The sequence below is a fragment of the Natrix helvetica genome (genome assembly GCF_964273705.1).
Source record: "Natrix helvetica genome assembly, chromosome: 1".
Taxonomy (NCBI): Eukaryota; Metazoa; Chordata; class Lepidosauria; order Squamata; family Natricidae; genus Natrix; species Natrix helvetica.
This window is the reverse complement of record NC_138548.1, coordinates 141328238-141345462: the sequence shown is the minus strand read 5'-3', so window position 1 is coordinate 141345462 and position 17225 is coordinate 141328238. Positions and strand designations below refer to the sequence as shown.

The 17225-nt window shown below is 39.6% G+C and overlaps 1 protein-coding gene and 1 long non-coding RNA gene across 4 annotated transcripts; both read right to left on the bottom strand.

Annotated features, from left to right (window-relative positions):
- Nucleotides 1–2506: 2506 nt before the first annotated feature.
- On the bottom strand, nt 2507–17144 carry LOC309384652. Of its 3 annotated transcripts, XR_014174088.1 has the most exons (4): nt 17035–17144; nt 13202–13359; nt 3913–4058; nt 2507–3059 (listed from the first exon to the last, which is right to left on the bottom strand). It is a non-coding gene; the product is annotated as an uncharacterized lncRNA (long non-coding RNA). The 3 variants fall into 3 exon arrangements; XR_014174089.1 differs by lacking the exons at nt 2507–3059; nt 3913–4058 and adding an exon at nt 11368–12472; XR_014174090.1 differs by lacking the exons at nt 2507–3059; nt 3913–4058 and adding an exon at nt 11368–12472 and having other exon boundaries at nt 17012–17096.
- Nucleotides 14707–15052, bottom strand: LOC309383029 (small ribosomal subunit protein eS27-like; the record flags this gene model as incomplete). Its single annotated transcript, XM_081935114.1, has 1 exon — nt 14707–15052. One exon carries the CDS (start codon nt 15050–15052, stop codon nt 14735–14737), a length of 318 nt encoding a protein of 105 aa, XP_081791240.1. The 3' UTR covers nt 14707–14734.
- Nucleotides 17145–17225: the final 81 nt, after the last annotated feature.

The following is a 17225-nucleotide window of genomic DNA, read 5'->3' as shown; positions in this document are numbered from 1 at the left end:
CTATAAGAGGCTGAAATGCAGTGCACAAATACTATGACATTGATCAGACACTGAGTAAATTTCTTCTGTCATCACTGCTCATTGCAAGAAAACATGTAATTATCCCCATCCCATGGATTCTTGTTTTCAGAATAACCTAAATTCCATGACCTAGATGCCCTACTCCAGATTATAACTAAATGCTTTACTGGAGATCATGACTAGCCTCCAAAGCAACATTAATCTTTGATAAATATTGAGAAATGTTATTTAAATATTTTCATAGACTTACATTGTCCAAATCAACATCTGTAACATCCTTAAAGAAGAATGGTTCCATTTAGTTTCTTCCTAAGGACCAGCTTCGTAATGATGGTAAATAGATTAAGTGTGTGAAAAAATTTCTTTTAACTACACAAGTCAACTTCCAGTTCCAAATGATTAGTTGAATGTACAAACAAACAAAAAAAATGGTGCATATAAAAGAAGTGGATGGGAACACCTTGCACAATAGGAAGGAGGCATTAATCACTCCCTTAACCAAAATGCTACTTTAGCTTTGTTAGAGGGAAGGAAATGCTCAAGAGCAATTACATCACCTGTCCAGGCCACCCTCATTCACAGATTGGCCAAAGCTTCCACTGACAAGTGAGGCAGAAAATCTCCCAAGTCAATTGAAGAAACCATCTGGCTGTATTAGGCACTTGGATCAGATGTTTTAATTCATCTTCTATCTCTGAAAGTTAATGGATCTTTTTCCTTTTTTTAAACAGCCATTAGTGTAACATTGAACAGAAAGTGATTGTCTATATTAAAGGCGTTATAGAGAGCAACTTCACTTTCAGATCACTGACTCCAGTTGAACCAATCTCCACCCTGAACTTTGCTGTAAGTCTGAGACCAGATATTCACTGGGAAAGTTCATGGTTGTCATAGTAGATGTGAAACCCTGAACCATTTCTGTATGAAGAACCTCAGTATGGACAAAGACATTGTAAGAGCTGCGATGGCGCAGTGGTTAGAATGTAATACTGCAGGCTACTTCTGCTGACTGCCTGCAATTTGGCAGTTCAAATCTCACCAGGCTCAAGGTTGACTCAGCCTTCCATCTTTCTGAGGTTGGTAAAAAGAGGACCCAGAATGTTGGGGGCAAGAGGCTGACTCTGTAAACCACTTAGAGAGGGCTGTGAAGCCCTGTGATGCAGTGTAGAAGTCTAAGTGCTATTGCTATTGCTTTCTAAGACAAGAGGTCTAGGATAGATCACTTCCACACTACAGGCAGTCTTCGACTTACAACAGTTCATATAGTGACCATTTGAAGTTACAATGGCTCTAAAAAGTGACTTTAAGTGACTCAAAATGGTCATAAGTCAGTGGTTAGAGTGAAGTATGACCATTTTCACACTTAACAACTGTTGTAGCATCCCCCTGGTCATAGGATCAACATTTGGATATTTGGCAATTGGTTCATATTTATGATGGTTACAACTGTGGCAAGAAAGGTTGTAAAACGAGGTAAATTCACTTAACAAATGTTTCGCTTAGCAGAAGAAATTTTGGGCTCAATTGTGGTCATAAATTGAGGATTATCTATATAGGTCATCCCAGAGACTTACTTGGGGTAAAGGGTATATCAACAGTATCTCTACCTTCTCCTACTCAATCAGACATATCAGCAAGGACATCCAATTGGTAGACTCTTGGATGAAGCTTCTGATGAATGAGATGAAGTTCCTACAATTGGGCATACTGAGCCTGTTGCATCAGAAAGTAACTGAGTGGAAATATCTAGGGATGAACTACTTTCTCAGTAATACATATATAGTAATAATAATAATAGCCCTTAGACTTATATACTGCTTCATAGTGTTTTACAGCACTCTCTAATATACAGAGTATATTGCCCTCAACAATCTGGGTCTTCACTTTACTGACCACAGAAGGATGGAAGGCTGAGTCAACCTTCAGCTGGTCAGGATCGAACTGCTGACAATTGGCAGAATTACATAGCCTGCAATATTGCATTCTAACTACTGTGCCATCATGGCTCTATATGGTCAGTACCAGTGGTGGGTTTCTACCGGTTCAGCCCAGTTCAGCCGAACCGCTGGTAGTTTGGTGGCCTGGGTCTGCCACACCCCTGAACCAGTTCCCTGGACTGCACTATAGGCGTCACCATCTTGTTTTTCAGTTCTGTGCATGCAGAGAACAATTTTAATGGCACTGTGCATGTGCGCGCAGTGAACCGGAAGTTGTGCCTGCCAGCACCCACCCCTGGTAAGTACGTTTATCCAGGATTAAATGTTGGATAGTAGATGCTTGATTAACAAATGATCTGGCATTAAAAGAGGACCTCAGGGTTCTATGGTCCATTGCTGTTGTCCCTTTTACTTCTTCAATAATTTGCAATCTGAGCAGAAGGGAGAAAAGTCAATAATGCAATGGTTAGTTGCAGCTACAGTACCACCAGATTGAACCTGGCCAACTATTTTGTTGCTATTTTCTCCCAGGCATATTCCCCATCTTCAAGAAGCAGACGATGAGATCTCTGCAATGATTTCAAGTAGGTGGTACATCTGTATATAATCTAATTGGGGAACATATTAATTACACCAGAAAAGATTAGGCTGTTTCCTGTCAGGAGAGAGGGGGGTCATCTAGGTCATGGAATTTAGGTTATTCTGAAAACAAGAATCCATGGGATGGGGATAATTACATGTTTTCTTGCAATGAGCAGTGATGACAGAAGAATCAGGATAAGTTGAAGGGGAAAATTGCACAACACCGAATCCAAGTAATCCAAGATAAAAACAAACAAGCAGACAAAACCCTATTCAGTGAATCAATTGGAACAAGATGAGCGTATGCACAGCAAGCAATTTCTTTGTTCGGGGACTCCCATGGAAATCAGGCTCCTTGATGATTTTCTGTAAATTGTTGAAAACTGAATTGCTTCAGAGGGGCTTTCTCCCATAGGCTGCAATGCCATTCTTCATTTTATTGATAGTGGGGTTTGGCTGATGGTTGCTTTTATTGTTCTCCCATTTAAATTCTAGGTAAGCTTCCATGAATCATTTGAACTGAGGAGAGATAGACATGTGCTAAATAAATAAATAGGTAAATAAATCACTTTCTCTGCCTTTTCTTTATTTGGTTTAAGATTGTCCACCCTGAAAGGGAAAGGCACGATAGTTTACATGCATATGTTGGTTCTATCTACTGCAATCCGCAAGATAAGGAATTATGAAGGGATGGGATGCTGTATTGCACAGGTACCAGTGGTGGGTTTCTACCAGTTCGGATTGGTTCAGGTGAACAGTAGTGGTTTGGTGGCCTGGTTTACTGGAACTGGCAGCGACCCAGGCCTGCCACACCCCCAAACTGGTACCCTGGGCGGCAGCGGCGGTGACAGTATCTTGTTTTTCAGTTCTGCACATGCTCAGAACAATTTTAATTACACTGCGCATGCACTCGCAGCTCTCAGATGAGCAAACTGGCAGTAGTGCCTGCCGGAACCCACCCCTGACAGGTATGCAAATTTTTATGGCTACAGCAAGCTTGGGGAAAAGGAGAAGGCACAACAAAGGTTTTCTTCAACGAGTGGGCAAGGCCAGACTCCATGGGAGTGGTGTTTAAGGTTCTGTGAGAATTAAGGTGATCCTTTTACCTTCTAAATGCCTATGGAGATTGTCAGTCATCTAGGTCTTGGTTGTCCCAAAGGTGCTTTTTCAAGAGGCAACTGGACTTTCTGGTTTTTCTTTGAAGACATTTTGCTTCTCATCCAAGAAGCTTCTTCTGCTGTTCTGAAGGAGCTTCTTGGATGAGAAGCGAAATGTCTTCAAAGAAAAATCAGAAAGTCCAGTTGCCTCTTGAAAAAGCACCTTTGGGACATTTACCCTTTAATTCCCCCAACACACAAAAAATGTAAAATACCCTAATGTCCATAATCTGATGATCATCTGGATTTTTTCCGCCCTGCTATGACAATCATTTCTCTTCTTCCCGACATTCAAAGCGTGACTTTTGTAAAACTAGGCGATAAACGATTCCATCCAGCTTTAGCTTCTAAACTCTGTTTACTGCAAAAGAGATAAAACTAGTTAAGAATGTTGCCAATCTGGAAACTTTATTGCAACTAATATAATAAGCCCTGTGTTTCTTGCTTTGAATTGTAGCTTTCTTTTGATGCTTCTAATCTTGCTTAGGAGTTTATTACATGGTATGAAGTTGTCTTTCTAAGCTCAGATAACTGGTAAACTATGCAGCCCACTTCAGTTCTGTCAAGAGTACAAAAAATATCTTTTTTTAAAGAGTTCAGGGGAAAATGTTCAAGGTCTGCAGCAGAAAAATATCTAGACAATAATTCTGCAGCTTGCATCCAATTTTCAGCACCCATTGGTTTAAAAAAAAAAGGATGACACAATATAAATATACAAATAAAAAAATAATGAAGATGTTATTTCTTAACACCACAATACATTTATTCAAGCTATAACACCCATTTTCTATTTCATAGACACACAAATTAATTTTCCTTATTTGATAAAATCTTCGGAACTAGTAGTTGGAGAAAAATAATTCTTAAATTCAGCCATTAGTGCCTATTATGTGTTTTCAGGATATCCCGGAGGATTAGAAAATGAAAGAAAATAGCATAAACAATTTCTGCAACAAACTGGTGCAATCTAGACTGCATACAATAAAACGAGTATCATTGAACCAAGGAGGATTTCTTGGGTAAATCTTGAGTATTAGTTAACAACTCAACTTTTTTTTTGATCTACACACTATCACAGCTACAACCATAATATGTCTTGGTATAGGAAGATAGTAAGTGACTTGGCCAAAATCATTGGAAGTGAAAAAGTCACTGAAATAATTTGGACAAACATTTATATCTACATTAATACCAAAATCTCACATAACATACATTTTCTGATAGGTTACAGGGTTACTATGCGTATCAATTCAATTTTGAATTAAGGAGTGAGTAGCAAAGTGATTCATAGCTTGTTAGAAGACAGGTTTCCCCATGTTAAAGTCTAAAATTCCCTTATCTTTACAGTGGACTGATGATTGTACCAGCCTTTTTACAAGGAAGGGATTTGCCATCTTTTTCTCATCCTTTCGTCCCATTTCAATATTTCGTAGCTATTATTTAACAAACATTCAACAGCACTGAAACACAGCAGAAAGAAACTTCCTTCTTTCTAAAGAGAACTATTTTTTGGTTGCTCTTTTTTTATTTAAAAACAATGCAATTTTGGAAATGAAGATTCCTTCCCCAAGATGGCAAAGGCAGAAAATGATAATTTCATGAATTTCATTTTTTATCAGCACTCCCATTGGATCAGTTTAGACAGAACAGAGGCAAAATCTCCCCCTTTCTCTTTGTCACTATAAAATTATTTCTCTAGGATACGTCAGATAGCGCCCAGCCTAATTCATATTATCCGCATGTATTTTATATAGTCAAAAAGATATCAAGCATTAATTTGTCAGGATAAAGTAAAATCCTTATTTTGTATAAACTATCCTGATTGCTCTCAATGTTTGATTGGAGAAGCACAATGAAGTGTATTTCTGATGCACAAAGGGGACACTTTAAAGTGTTTTTGTTTGAGGAAAAGCTTTTTCCATTTCAAGTGCCACATTGTATACATTGTACCACGGATCACAAAAATGCAGCAATTTACCCATCATCAGCTGGATTGCTGATGTACAAAGAAGAGGGGTCAATTTTCCAGAAGCGTGGTGGCTCAAGTGGTTGGAAGTTTGGGCAGGCACTTAGCAAGCCCATGTTCAAAACTTGAGTGCTGCTGTGGGGCAGGGTTGATCTCTCATCCTTCATTCCAGTTCTTGCCAAGGATATGACAGGAGCCCCCAACTGAGCATCCCCAGGTCAATGGTGATGTCACCAGATAATCCTTTCAACCCAGAATTGCCTCGGTGCTTCTGACATGAGTGCAAAAAACCAACAACCACCCTAAAGCACCAGAAGACAAGACAAAAAGCAATGGGTGGAAACTGACCAAGAAGAGAAGCAGCCTAGAACTAAGAAGAAATTTTCTGATGAGAACAATAAACCAATGGAATGGCTTGCCTTCAGAGGTTATGGGTGCTCCATCACTGGAAATTTTTTAAATGAGTATGGACAGCCAGGGTATAGGGCCGTGATGGCAAACCTATGGCATGTGTGCCCGAAATGGCACATGGAGCCATGTTGCCTGGCACGAGCGGCATTGCCTGTTCCTCTTCTGGGTTTCTGGTGTGCATGAGTGCGCAATGAACAGCCAGCCCTCGTGCATGCAGCAATGCCAGAAGCTGGAAGAGCTGGTCTTCCATTTTCTTCCACTTTTTCAAAAGCTAATCTTTCGATTACTGGTGCGCATGTGCATGCAATCCGGCCAGCTGGTTGTTGCATGCACATGCGCACCAGTAATCGAAAGATTAGCTGACCGGTGCACATGTGCACGCCAGAAACCAGAAGTTCATTTTCCGGCACGTACATACCCCCTGGGCAGCTCCTCTTCCAGGTTGTGGCCCAGACGTGTGTGTGAAGCATGTGTGTGTGTGTGTGTGCATCTTTGTGTGTGTGTGTGTGTGTGTGTGTGTGTGTGTGTGTGCATGTGTGTGCACACGTTCTCCCTTTTCGGCACTTGGTGCCAAAAAGGTTCGCCATCACTGGTATAGGGTATAGGGGCTCCTGCTTGAAAAGAGACGAGAAGACCTCCAAGGTCCATTCCATCTCTGTTATTCTGCTAGATGGAAGCCACAAGCACATCCCAAGTAGAAGATCTGTGTTCTCAGCTTTCATTTGCTTTCATATCTTTCACAACTGTCACCCAAGTGTTATCAAGAGTCAGATTATTCAAGAGATTAATTCCCTCTGCTTATGAGCACTACATGTAGCTGGCATACTAGATCTCCTCCCTGGCAGCATCAGTTTACTATCTATTTTCACTTCACCACAACAGGTGATAGTCTGTGGATTTTGAAAGCTAAGCTGGAATCAGTCCTGTTTAGGACAGAACTGGGCACCCCCTGAGAATTCCAGGAGTTTTGTTTAGACTAGAAAGTTTTGATGAATCCCAGAATTATTCCTGTCATGCTTCCAATATACTGCATAAACATGGTCACCAGGAACTGAGCTTGACTCAAGGGAGGTTTTCCTTCTCCGTTTTATTTTCACATCAGTGAAACTTAATGGAATTTTCAAATAATATCAACCAGGACTGTATCTGAGAAGGAGGAGGAGGAGGAGGAGGAGGAGGAGGAGGAGGAGGAGGAGGAGGAGGAGGAGGAGGAGGAGGAGGAAGAAGAAGAAGAAGAAGAAGAAGAAGAAGAAGAAGAAGAAGAAGAAGAAGAAGAAGAAGAAGAAGAAGAAGAAGAAAAGAAAAAAGAAGTTGATGATACTCATTCAATCATGTCCAACACTTGAAGATTCTATGGGCCAAGTCTCTCCTCAACTTCCAATCTTGCACTATTTCTTTGATTTGTTTGATGCTCTGGCTAATGTCAGTTTTGATGGTGAGACCTTTGAACTGGGCTGCATTGTACCTCACTGAGATACATCAGACGCTATAATGGTCTCATCAATTCAGCCAGCAGTCATATCTAATCTTTGAGTGCTGCCCATGCCGAGCTCACTACTCACTACGTTGGGAGTGAGGATAATGTTGGAAGTACCTAAGAAAAAGAATTATAATGGACACTGGGCCAGCATGAACATTACATGAATGGTACAGTCATTTCTGTGTGTTTAGCAACATTTAATTGAAGACATTTTGGTTGCAATGCGATGCCATCCAGCTATATCCAGGTAGTCCTCAACATATGACCACAACTGAGCCCCAAAATGTATGTTGTTAAGTGAGAAATTTGTTAAGTGACTGCTGTCCCATTTTATAACTTTTCTTAACACATTTGTAAAGTGAATCACTGCAGCTGTTAAATTAGTAACACGTTTTTGTTAAGTGAACTGGTTTCCCCATTGACTTTGCTTGTCAGAAGATCGCAAAAGGGGATCACATGCAACCGTCATAAATATGAATTAGTTGCCAAGCATCTGAATTCTATTCAATGATCATGGGGATGCTGCAACAGTCATTAGTGCGAAAAATGTTCATGCATCACTTTTTTCACTGCTGTTGTACCTTCAAACCGTTGTAAGTCGAGGACTACCTGTATTATACCACATAGAAGATCATTTCTCATTAGATTGAAGTTCTGTACCTAGGACTTATATTAAGATAGCCCTTGCTCAACCTGATTACCTGCAGTTGTACTGAGACTATTATTTTCAAAATAAGAAGTTGTAAAAACCTGTTGACTAACTCATTTGCTAAGAAGCAGCATTAGAAAAGTTCGTACTATGGCAGATGAATAAATTGGATTGGTTACCCAGCATTAGCCATGCCAGTTGTTAAAATTTTGTAGATATTTACTTGCAAACCAATACATTTGGGACTATGCTGTATCTGTGGCAGTGGGGGGGTTCCGGATCCCGTTCCAATCAGTACGGCATCACCCACATAGATGTGTGCAGTGCCTGCGTGCATCATACCTGCCTGTGATGCCTCCGCAAGCCTCTACGATGCTCCAGCTGCTCGGCGGAGTGTTGCGCAAGTGCCGTACGCGCCATGCATGTGTGCGGAAGCACCAAAGGCTTAAAGGACAGGTAAGGAGCTCGGGCGGGTGGGTGGGCCCTCCGGAGCACCATACCGGAACGGTACCTGGTTCTCTGGGCAGGCTCCAGTACACCCGTACCGGGGTGTACCGCCTGCAACCCACCACTGATCTGTGGTATATCAGCTAAATTTATGCTGTATGCATTACACTTAAAATAACCTAAGGGCAGTCAGCTAACTTTGAATATTTCTTACTTTCTGTCCAACATTCACTCATATTTTATGAGAGATATAGTGGAGGTATATGAATAAAACTGTAATTAAAACAGTCCAACCGTTCTCCTGGCTTAGAAAGCCTTACCTAGCATCTGTTTCCCACTTTGCTGATATGAGAATTTACAGTAGGAACATAAATATGTAGGAAATCTTAGGATGGCAGGGAGATTTAGCAACAAGGATAAATGTTCTGATTTATTGAAGCCTTTATTTATGTATACATACATACAATTCAGATAACCTCAGCTCCCAATCCTGGAAAGCTTACAATTAAAATGTAAGAAAAATAATAATAATAAATAGAAATTGTGTGTGGCCTGAAGACAAACTTGTAAACAGTTAACATATATAAACAAAATAAAAAAATTGTCCAGAGGCTCAACTGTCATCCTGTCTCCAAACCCTGAGGAAATAGCTAGGTCTTTATTAGCTACCTAAACATCTCCAAATTTTCAGATGACATCAAACTGGCAGGAGTAGCCAATCCTCCAGAAGATAGGCTCAAGTTACAGAAGGATCTTGACAGACTTGAATGCAGGGCCCTATCTAACAAAAAGAAATTCAATGATGGGGAGAGTAAGGTTCTACAAGAAAAAACAAATGCACAGGTGATAGAATAGGTAGTACCTGGATCAATAGTAGTAACTGTGAGAGAGTCCTAGTGGAGAATCACTTAAATATAAACCTGCAGCTGCCAAAGAAGCCAACACAGTCCTAGGCAGGATTAGGAAAAAGAGAAAGGGGTCCAAATTTCTCTTTGACTGTTTAAGGTTATAGACCCCTGGTAGAGGGGTTGGACTAGAAGACCTCCAAGGCCCTTCCCAACTCTTTTATTCTGCTATTCTTCAAGGGGTGAGCCATTCAGATCTCCCCAAATTATATATTTTCATAGTCTTTTTAGGCAGCAGGATTCCTAGAAATACACTGATACAACCCATCTTTTGCTACCAATCTTACTGATTAGTGCTTACTAATATTAGTTAATGCTAAGGATTCTTCTTCACATTGACTTCCATGCTTGTACCTGATCAGCCTTTGCAAACAAGTGTGCTGTTTACTTCTATGCTATTTCTTCCTCAAAGCCCACAATCACACACATCTATATTCTTAACTCTCCCTCAGTCCTAGCTTGATAGACTGTTTGGATACGTTGCGTGTTACTCAGCAATACTTGTTCATTTATTGATTTAAAAAATGGTCCTTTCCCTTGCATTGAACTAAGCAATTGTCTAAATAACCACATGCAGATGAAAACAAGGGCCGATGCTTGGGAATTCCTTTTCCAGCACAAGCTTTTGCTGAATGAAAATGGATGTAAATGCAAACTGGTTTTATATGCTCCATGACTGGCTGCTACAAGGGAAAATAACTTACTTGATGGAAATTTACATGAAGTGGAAGCTATATGGTATATATTATAAGGCAGTCCACAACTCTTTGTGGTATCAGTTCACAGAACTATAGAGTGAGATGGAGCTATTTTGGCTATTATATATCTAGCATACTTGGTTGACATTAATGACATTTGTAAGGATAGTTTCTCTGGACTGGTTTCTACAGTATTTCTTCTCTATATTGCAGGGTTATTCATGTATGTACTTATTGCATTTTTTACCACTTTTCTTTAAGAGTTTAAGGAAATTTATCAGAGAACCAGTCGGTCTCTCTCCTCCCCCCGCCCCTCTCTCATATTTTATGCCTGCAGCAACAACTCTGTAAAATAGACTAGGATGAAACACCATCACTAGCCCAAAATCACTTCATGAATGTTGCAGACATTCTGCATTATTTTGATATGTTTTTATGTATTTATGTACTGGGTTTTTATTCCCTCCTTATTACTTTATAAGTAATTCAAGGTGGCAAACATACCTACTGCTCCTCCCTCTTCATATTTGTCCCAATAACAACAATCCTGCGAGATGGGTAGGGTTGAGAGAGAGTGACTGGCCCTTGGTCAGCCAGCCAGCCAGCTTTCATGCTTAAAGTGGGACTAGAGCTCACCATCTTCCAGCTTCTATGTCAGCCCCAGTTCTAGCTGTAGGTTACCACCACATCAAACTGGCTTCTGAGTTTTGATTGATTACCTTAAAGGTACACAAAACAGCACAATTTCAGCCTCATCCTGTATTCCTTAGTGTGCATTTTTTAGAGTCATTGGTCATGTTTCTGTATTATCCAGTCATCCATGCAAAATAGGTAAGTTTAGTCTTTGGATTTCAAAATATAAGAGCTCAAAGAAGGAACCTAAAATATGTCAACCAACTTCATTCTTCTTTTACAAACTGGCTGGAGACAAAGGCTGAAGTGTGGACATCTTCACACACTCGCTTAATGAGGAGGATAGATATAGCCACCCTATCTTCTGCTGCTTGACAGCAACTCATCCCTTTTTTCAGTGATCACCATTCTCTTTTCAAGAAAAATATGGGCCTTTTTTTGTGTAGCAGCAGCTGAGGCCAACTGACAAGGAAAAGACCTCTGATGTTAGAGGCTATGCCCAAAGCTTCTACAGAAGAGGAGGAAATGGGGTGAGGATATGTTATGGTTGTGTCTTTTTCTCTCAGAAGAGACAGAGCAGTCTGCCAGTATATAGTTTATTGATCCATTGGCTTCTGGGAATAGTGATAGACATCCCTATACTTCCTCAGAATGTTAAATGGGCCAAAGAGAATGATCCATGCAATACAAACAATACAGGGAAAATATCTTCTCATAATGTACAAGACTTTATAATGTGACACATGCATGGCCCAAGTCATTTTGTGGCCATGAGAGGCCCTTCTGACTAGGACTGTTGAAAGCAGACTGCAAAGATATTTTGTGATGAGAAGTATTCAAAACTGTAGAGGAAGCCCTAAAACACACATCACTGTTAAAAGGCAAACCCCAAATTTTTTTGCACAAAATCTGTTCCATCTTTTAGCAGTCCTCAGGTCCTCTCCTCACAATTATGAGAGTGGATAACCCTAATTTAAACGATTGTGTAAAGGCTCCCCCCCCCAAATAGATTGTGATTCCTACTAAATGATGCGTTTCTCATGCAGTGGAAAGTTTTCTCAAGTTAAATGCTTGATTAATTCATTGTGTAGAAGGGGAACAGGTAGTTCTGGTTGTGGTGACTCACCAGAATGCCATGATGAGCCTAACATTTTTTAACAGGATCCTAAACTGTTTTGTTTGAAATTATCCCCCCCTCCCCCAAGATACACACATCTCTTATGATGCTATTGGTTGGGGCACAATTTGCAATGATAGCGTAAAAATAAATAAGAGTAATCCATCAGAGGAATATTTCACAGTGACCATTCTCCTCTGGGTTTCTACTACTGCCTAGGTCCTAATCCTTAGGACTTGTAAGTTAAACATGTGATACAAATTTTATTTATATTGGCTATTTCAAGTACATTTGCTAGACAAAAATGCATGCGTGCTATAGACATGTACTTTGTCTTGTTTCTCTTTTGTTGGTTTGTCTTATCATAGATACCTTTCCTCCTTTTTCAGCAGAGTAAATATTGTTCTTTGGAAACCAACTTGCAGCGAGATACTAGATGAGTAAAACGAAATTCTGCACCAGGATAAACCTAGAACAAAAGTTCAGGGTAATACATTTTGTGAAGACATTCTTAAATTTCCTCTAAATCCGGTCGGAAATGTACTCCTTACACTTGTAGTCAACTGACTGATTAGAGATGAGTTTTTATTAGAAGAATGAAACCTCTTATTTTACTTTATTTTACAAGCAAAGGAGCCTGAAAGTGCACAGAGCAATAATGTTTCAGTTCAGCGGAGTTCATAACTCTGATGACTGGATAGAGAGCTAAAGTAGTGGGATAATTGGAAATCTATTTATACCTTTAGGATTACTTATCACTTTTATGGCAGATTTGATTTTGAAAATGTTTCATTGCACAGAACCAAGACATAGATCCATAGTCACTCATTCAGCAAACCTAATGAATTATAAAAGGACATTTATATGTCCTTTATATACAGTTTATTGAGCGACATGTCCTAGAGGTGAAGATACTTGCTTTACACGCAGGACGTTGAGAGTTCAATCCTAGGCAGTGACAGATGTTTCTCAGGGTGCAAAGAGAAAATATCTGCTGAGAATACCGCGTAGGTGTCAGGAAGGGTATCTGACCGGTAAAGACTCAGCTACATTCAGTTGCCCCAACTCCACCTTGATAAAAAAAAAGGATTGCAGGGCCATAAAAAGAGCTTAAAAATTATGTACAGTTCATTACTTTACTACAAATAATTTATATATTTGGAAAAGATCTTTAATATACGTGTAGAAGACTACTTACAAGGCTGTACATATTCTTCAGATGCAGTGCTTCACAATGCATAGGAACATGTAAAGGTCTCTTTGGCTGATTAAAATAGCCATGTCTTTTTTCCAGGTAGTGCAGCTGCTTTGATAGCTGCTCCTGGCTGTTTCCACATGTCAAAGCATTTTCCTTTACTAAGGGAAAAAAAATGGAAGGTCAATTTATTTATTTATATATATATATATATATATATATATATATATATATATATATATATATATATATATATATATATATATATATATATATATATATATATATATATATATATATATATATATATATATATATATATATATGTTGTATTTGTACTGATAAATAAATAAAGGGAGACTAGTATAGATCTATTTCGATCTAATTAGCTCTCATCAGCTAGCCATACCCTTATTGGGATTCGAACCTGGGCTGTATTATATCTTAGGCAGGAGTCTTAGCCACTAAGCCAGAGGCTGTCCTCCTTATCAGTTGAGCCAGGGAAATAGGTATGTATTTGTGTTACAACCCCTGGTATGCCTAAATATGGGAGGAAGGTCACTACTCCCTCTTTCTGTCCTTCGGCTTATCACAGAAGACCATGCAGGCAGAAAACCATATTTTTATTTTTAATGTTGCCTTTTTATATGTGTGTGTGTGTGTGTGTGTGTGTCTGTGTGTTGTAATTGTACTGATAAATAAATAAAGGGAGACTAGGATAGATCTATTTCGAGCTAATTAGCTCTCATCAGCTAGCCATACCCTTACTGGGATTAGAACCAGTAAGGGTATGGCTAGCTGATGAGAGCTAATTAGCTCGAAATAGATCTATCCTAGTCTCCCTTTATTTATTTATCAGTACAATTACAACACAAATATAAAAAGACAACAGTAAAAATAAAAATATGGTTTTCTCCCTGCATGGTCTTCTGTGATAAGCTGAAGGACAGAAAGAGGGAGTAGTGACCTTCCTCCCATATTTAGTCATACCAGGGGTTGTAACACAAATACATATACATGTGTGTGTGTGTGTGTGTGTTATATTTGTAATGATAAATAAATTTATTAAAAGATAAAAGATCAATTTATTTATCAGTACAAATACAACACAAATATAAAAAGGCAACATTAAAAATAAAAATATGGTTTTCTGCCTGCATGGTCTTCTGTGATGAGCCGAAGGACAGAAAGAGGGAGTAGTGACCTTCCTCCCATATTTAGGCATACCAGGGGTTGTAACACAAATACACACACACACACACACACACACACATATTTCCAAAGTTTATTGAATGAAATGGGTAAGACTACAAGGACAGTGCCAGAGCCACAAGGGGAAGGGAGGGGTGGTATCCACCCTCAACCCACAGCCACCGTTGGTAGCAACTCAAGCCCTCAAAAGTAACTCTACACAACCCCCCCCCCACAACTCCATTGTACAATATACTTTCACTGGTGCCCCAGAGAAACACCTGGGGTGACAATCGGCAACTGTCCCCATAGTCCCAAACCCATCCCGTGCCAAGTGTCCACAGTTTAATGTTGCTTCCGCCAGAAAGAACATCCTTCTGTCAACCTCATCTTTCCACCAGTGGGCTGACCCAGCACAGTCGAGCAGCCGATGCACAACATAACTGTCTGGGCATGACTGAAAACCGTGGTGATTTTGTAGCAACCCAGGCACTTGATGTCCATGACGTAGGAATTGGGGCTCTGCACCAGGTGCTTCTTCTTGTGCTTCCGCTTCTCCTCCTTGGGGGAGGGCTGCAGAAGGTCCTTTGTGAGCGGCATCTTCACGTGGAGGCAGCTACAGACTGGAAGAAGGCCAAATTGAAGGGACTCTTTTGAATACATCCCCAATGCAGCTTGCGCTAGAAGAATGTTGTTTAATTTGTCCATTTGCTCCATGAGGCACAATCAGTTTCTTAATCCAAACACCTTCATAAAAATTCATCTTGAATTTCCTTTCATGTTTCCCTGAAATCAAAGTTAAGTAACTTCGATGAGATCTGCCATCAATGTGAACATATTACCTTGTTTCCTAAAATGACCAATGATTTTTAAAATCAAATTTTATGTTCAAGCATAACTTGAAAACGTTTCCACTGATTTCTGAGGAATTTGATGTCCTGATAAACTAATTTTCTTGCAAATGCCATCCCATTCTGTTTACAAATAATCAAAGAAAACTGTTACTACAGGTGCTAGTCAGTAAGATAACTAGTTTCTAGATTTGACATATTGAATAAATACATCATGGATGGGAGAACGGGACCACAATGGATAGTATGATCAGGCATACTAAGTCATTGGATGCATCTAGGCTACCCTCCACCTGGTACACGTTTACAGTACACAATCCAAAGATATTACAGATGTATCAGGGCTGCTTCAACAAATTATATTTAACTGAACATGAAGGCTTAAGACTTGCGAACTTCAACTGCCAACAATCCCCAACCAGCATGTCTGGCTGGGGAATTCGGGGACTTGAAGTCCACAGATCTTCAAGTTGTCAAGATTGGACACCCTTAACTTAGAGATTGAAATTCTCTTGTGTTTGTTCTCTTGGGTATCTACTGCAAAGCAAAATGTCTTGTTTCTTAAAGCATAGTTAGAAAGTATAATTTGGAGATTTATGGAAACTAGGACTTCTAAAGTAGAAAATATATGTAGCTCAGAATTAAATGGTTGGGGTCTTGGGGTTTGAGAAAGAAACGCCTGCAGGGATAACGAAACTCAGAGAACCCCAAGAATTCAAGTCATAATTTTGAAACCAATTCTCCAGGAACATCAATATCTAAATTCATATTTAAGCCCTCTTTATCATTTTGCTTGTTGAAGCTGTAGGGCTTCATTTTTTTCCCCCTTCATAAACCCGCTTGGAGTTTTCCCTACTCTGAAGTTTCTCCATGTTTACATTCTCAGCACAGAAAAGATATTAGTGTACACAGTAGCACTTCTGTCATGTTCCTCTTCCAGTGATCTAAGACTTCACTCGAAAAGGCCAGCTTCTGGGAAATAAGCACAGATTTAGTGTGACTTTAGCTTAAGGCCTTTCTTTGAGGAGACATTCCTAGGGACAAGAATGTGGAGCACGGCTGCAAAATCCAAGTTCTTGAAGACTAGAAGATGTTGTCCTTGTTTTACACAAAAACAGCCAGCCAGTCTGAAGACCCAGGAGGAGTGAAAGGTCAATATTTTCTTTTGTTTTATCAGCTACCACAAGCTGAATGGCTGCCTTTGTCATTTCCAAAGGATTCTCCTCCCTTTTTATTCTGGGGGGAAAAAAAAGACCTAGTAGTAATGCCACTCCAATTTACATTGTGAACGAAGGATTACAGACCCACATTTCTTCTCTTCTTTTACATATTTTCTATAGTTTATTGTGCTACAAAATACCTCATGGACAATGCTATTTAGAGAGAAACTATTAATCCTACAAACTATTTACAAATATTTGTATAATGAAAGAACCGAAATCTTTGCAATATACGCTGTGCTCAGCCCTAATGTTTACCCTCCCTTTTTACTGGAAGGCCAAGCATACTCTATCAAATTTTGATTTAGTAAATAGAATTTAAATCTGCGCTAAGTCCATAATGCTTCCATATAATATTTATAGACACAGTCATGCTTAAAGCATGCAGGATCTAAAAAAAAGTGCAGCATTTAATTTACTAAGCATCTATTTATTTGGCTGCATGTCTTTTTTATTCCTTTCCTTTGGGGTCTGGCAAGGATAGGATTCCTACGGAAAGTTGGCTTCATGCTCCTAAAGAAAGCATAGTTGAGATAATCACAAGTATTTACATATGTATAAGCAAAATTCTTACTACGCTCCCAGCTTGCACTTCAGAAGAGACAGTGGTTCCTCCCCACCCCTCGCAGTTCCTTCCTTCTTTTTTTTTGACAGCCAGTTAATAAAGACTCAACAATAAGCAGCTGCTTGTGATGTCATTTGGGACTTTGTCCACAGAGCTTGTATTTACAAGTACGGAGCTGCAGAAAAACTAACTGGCAGCAA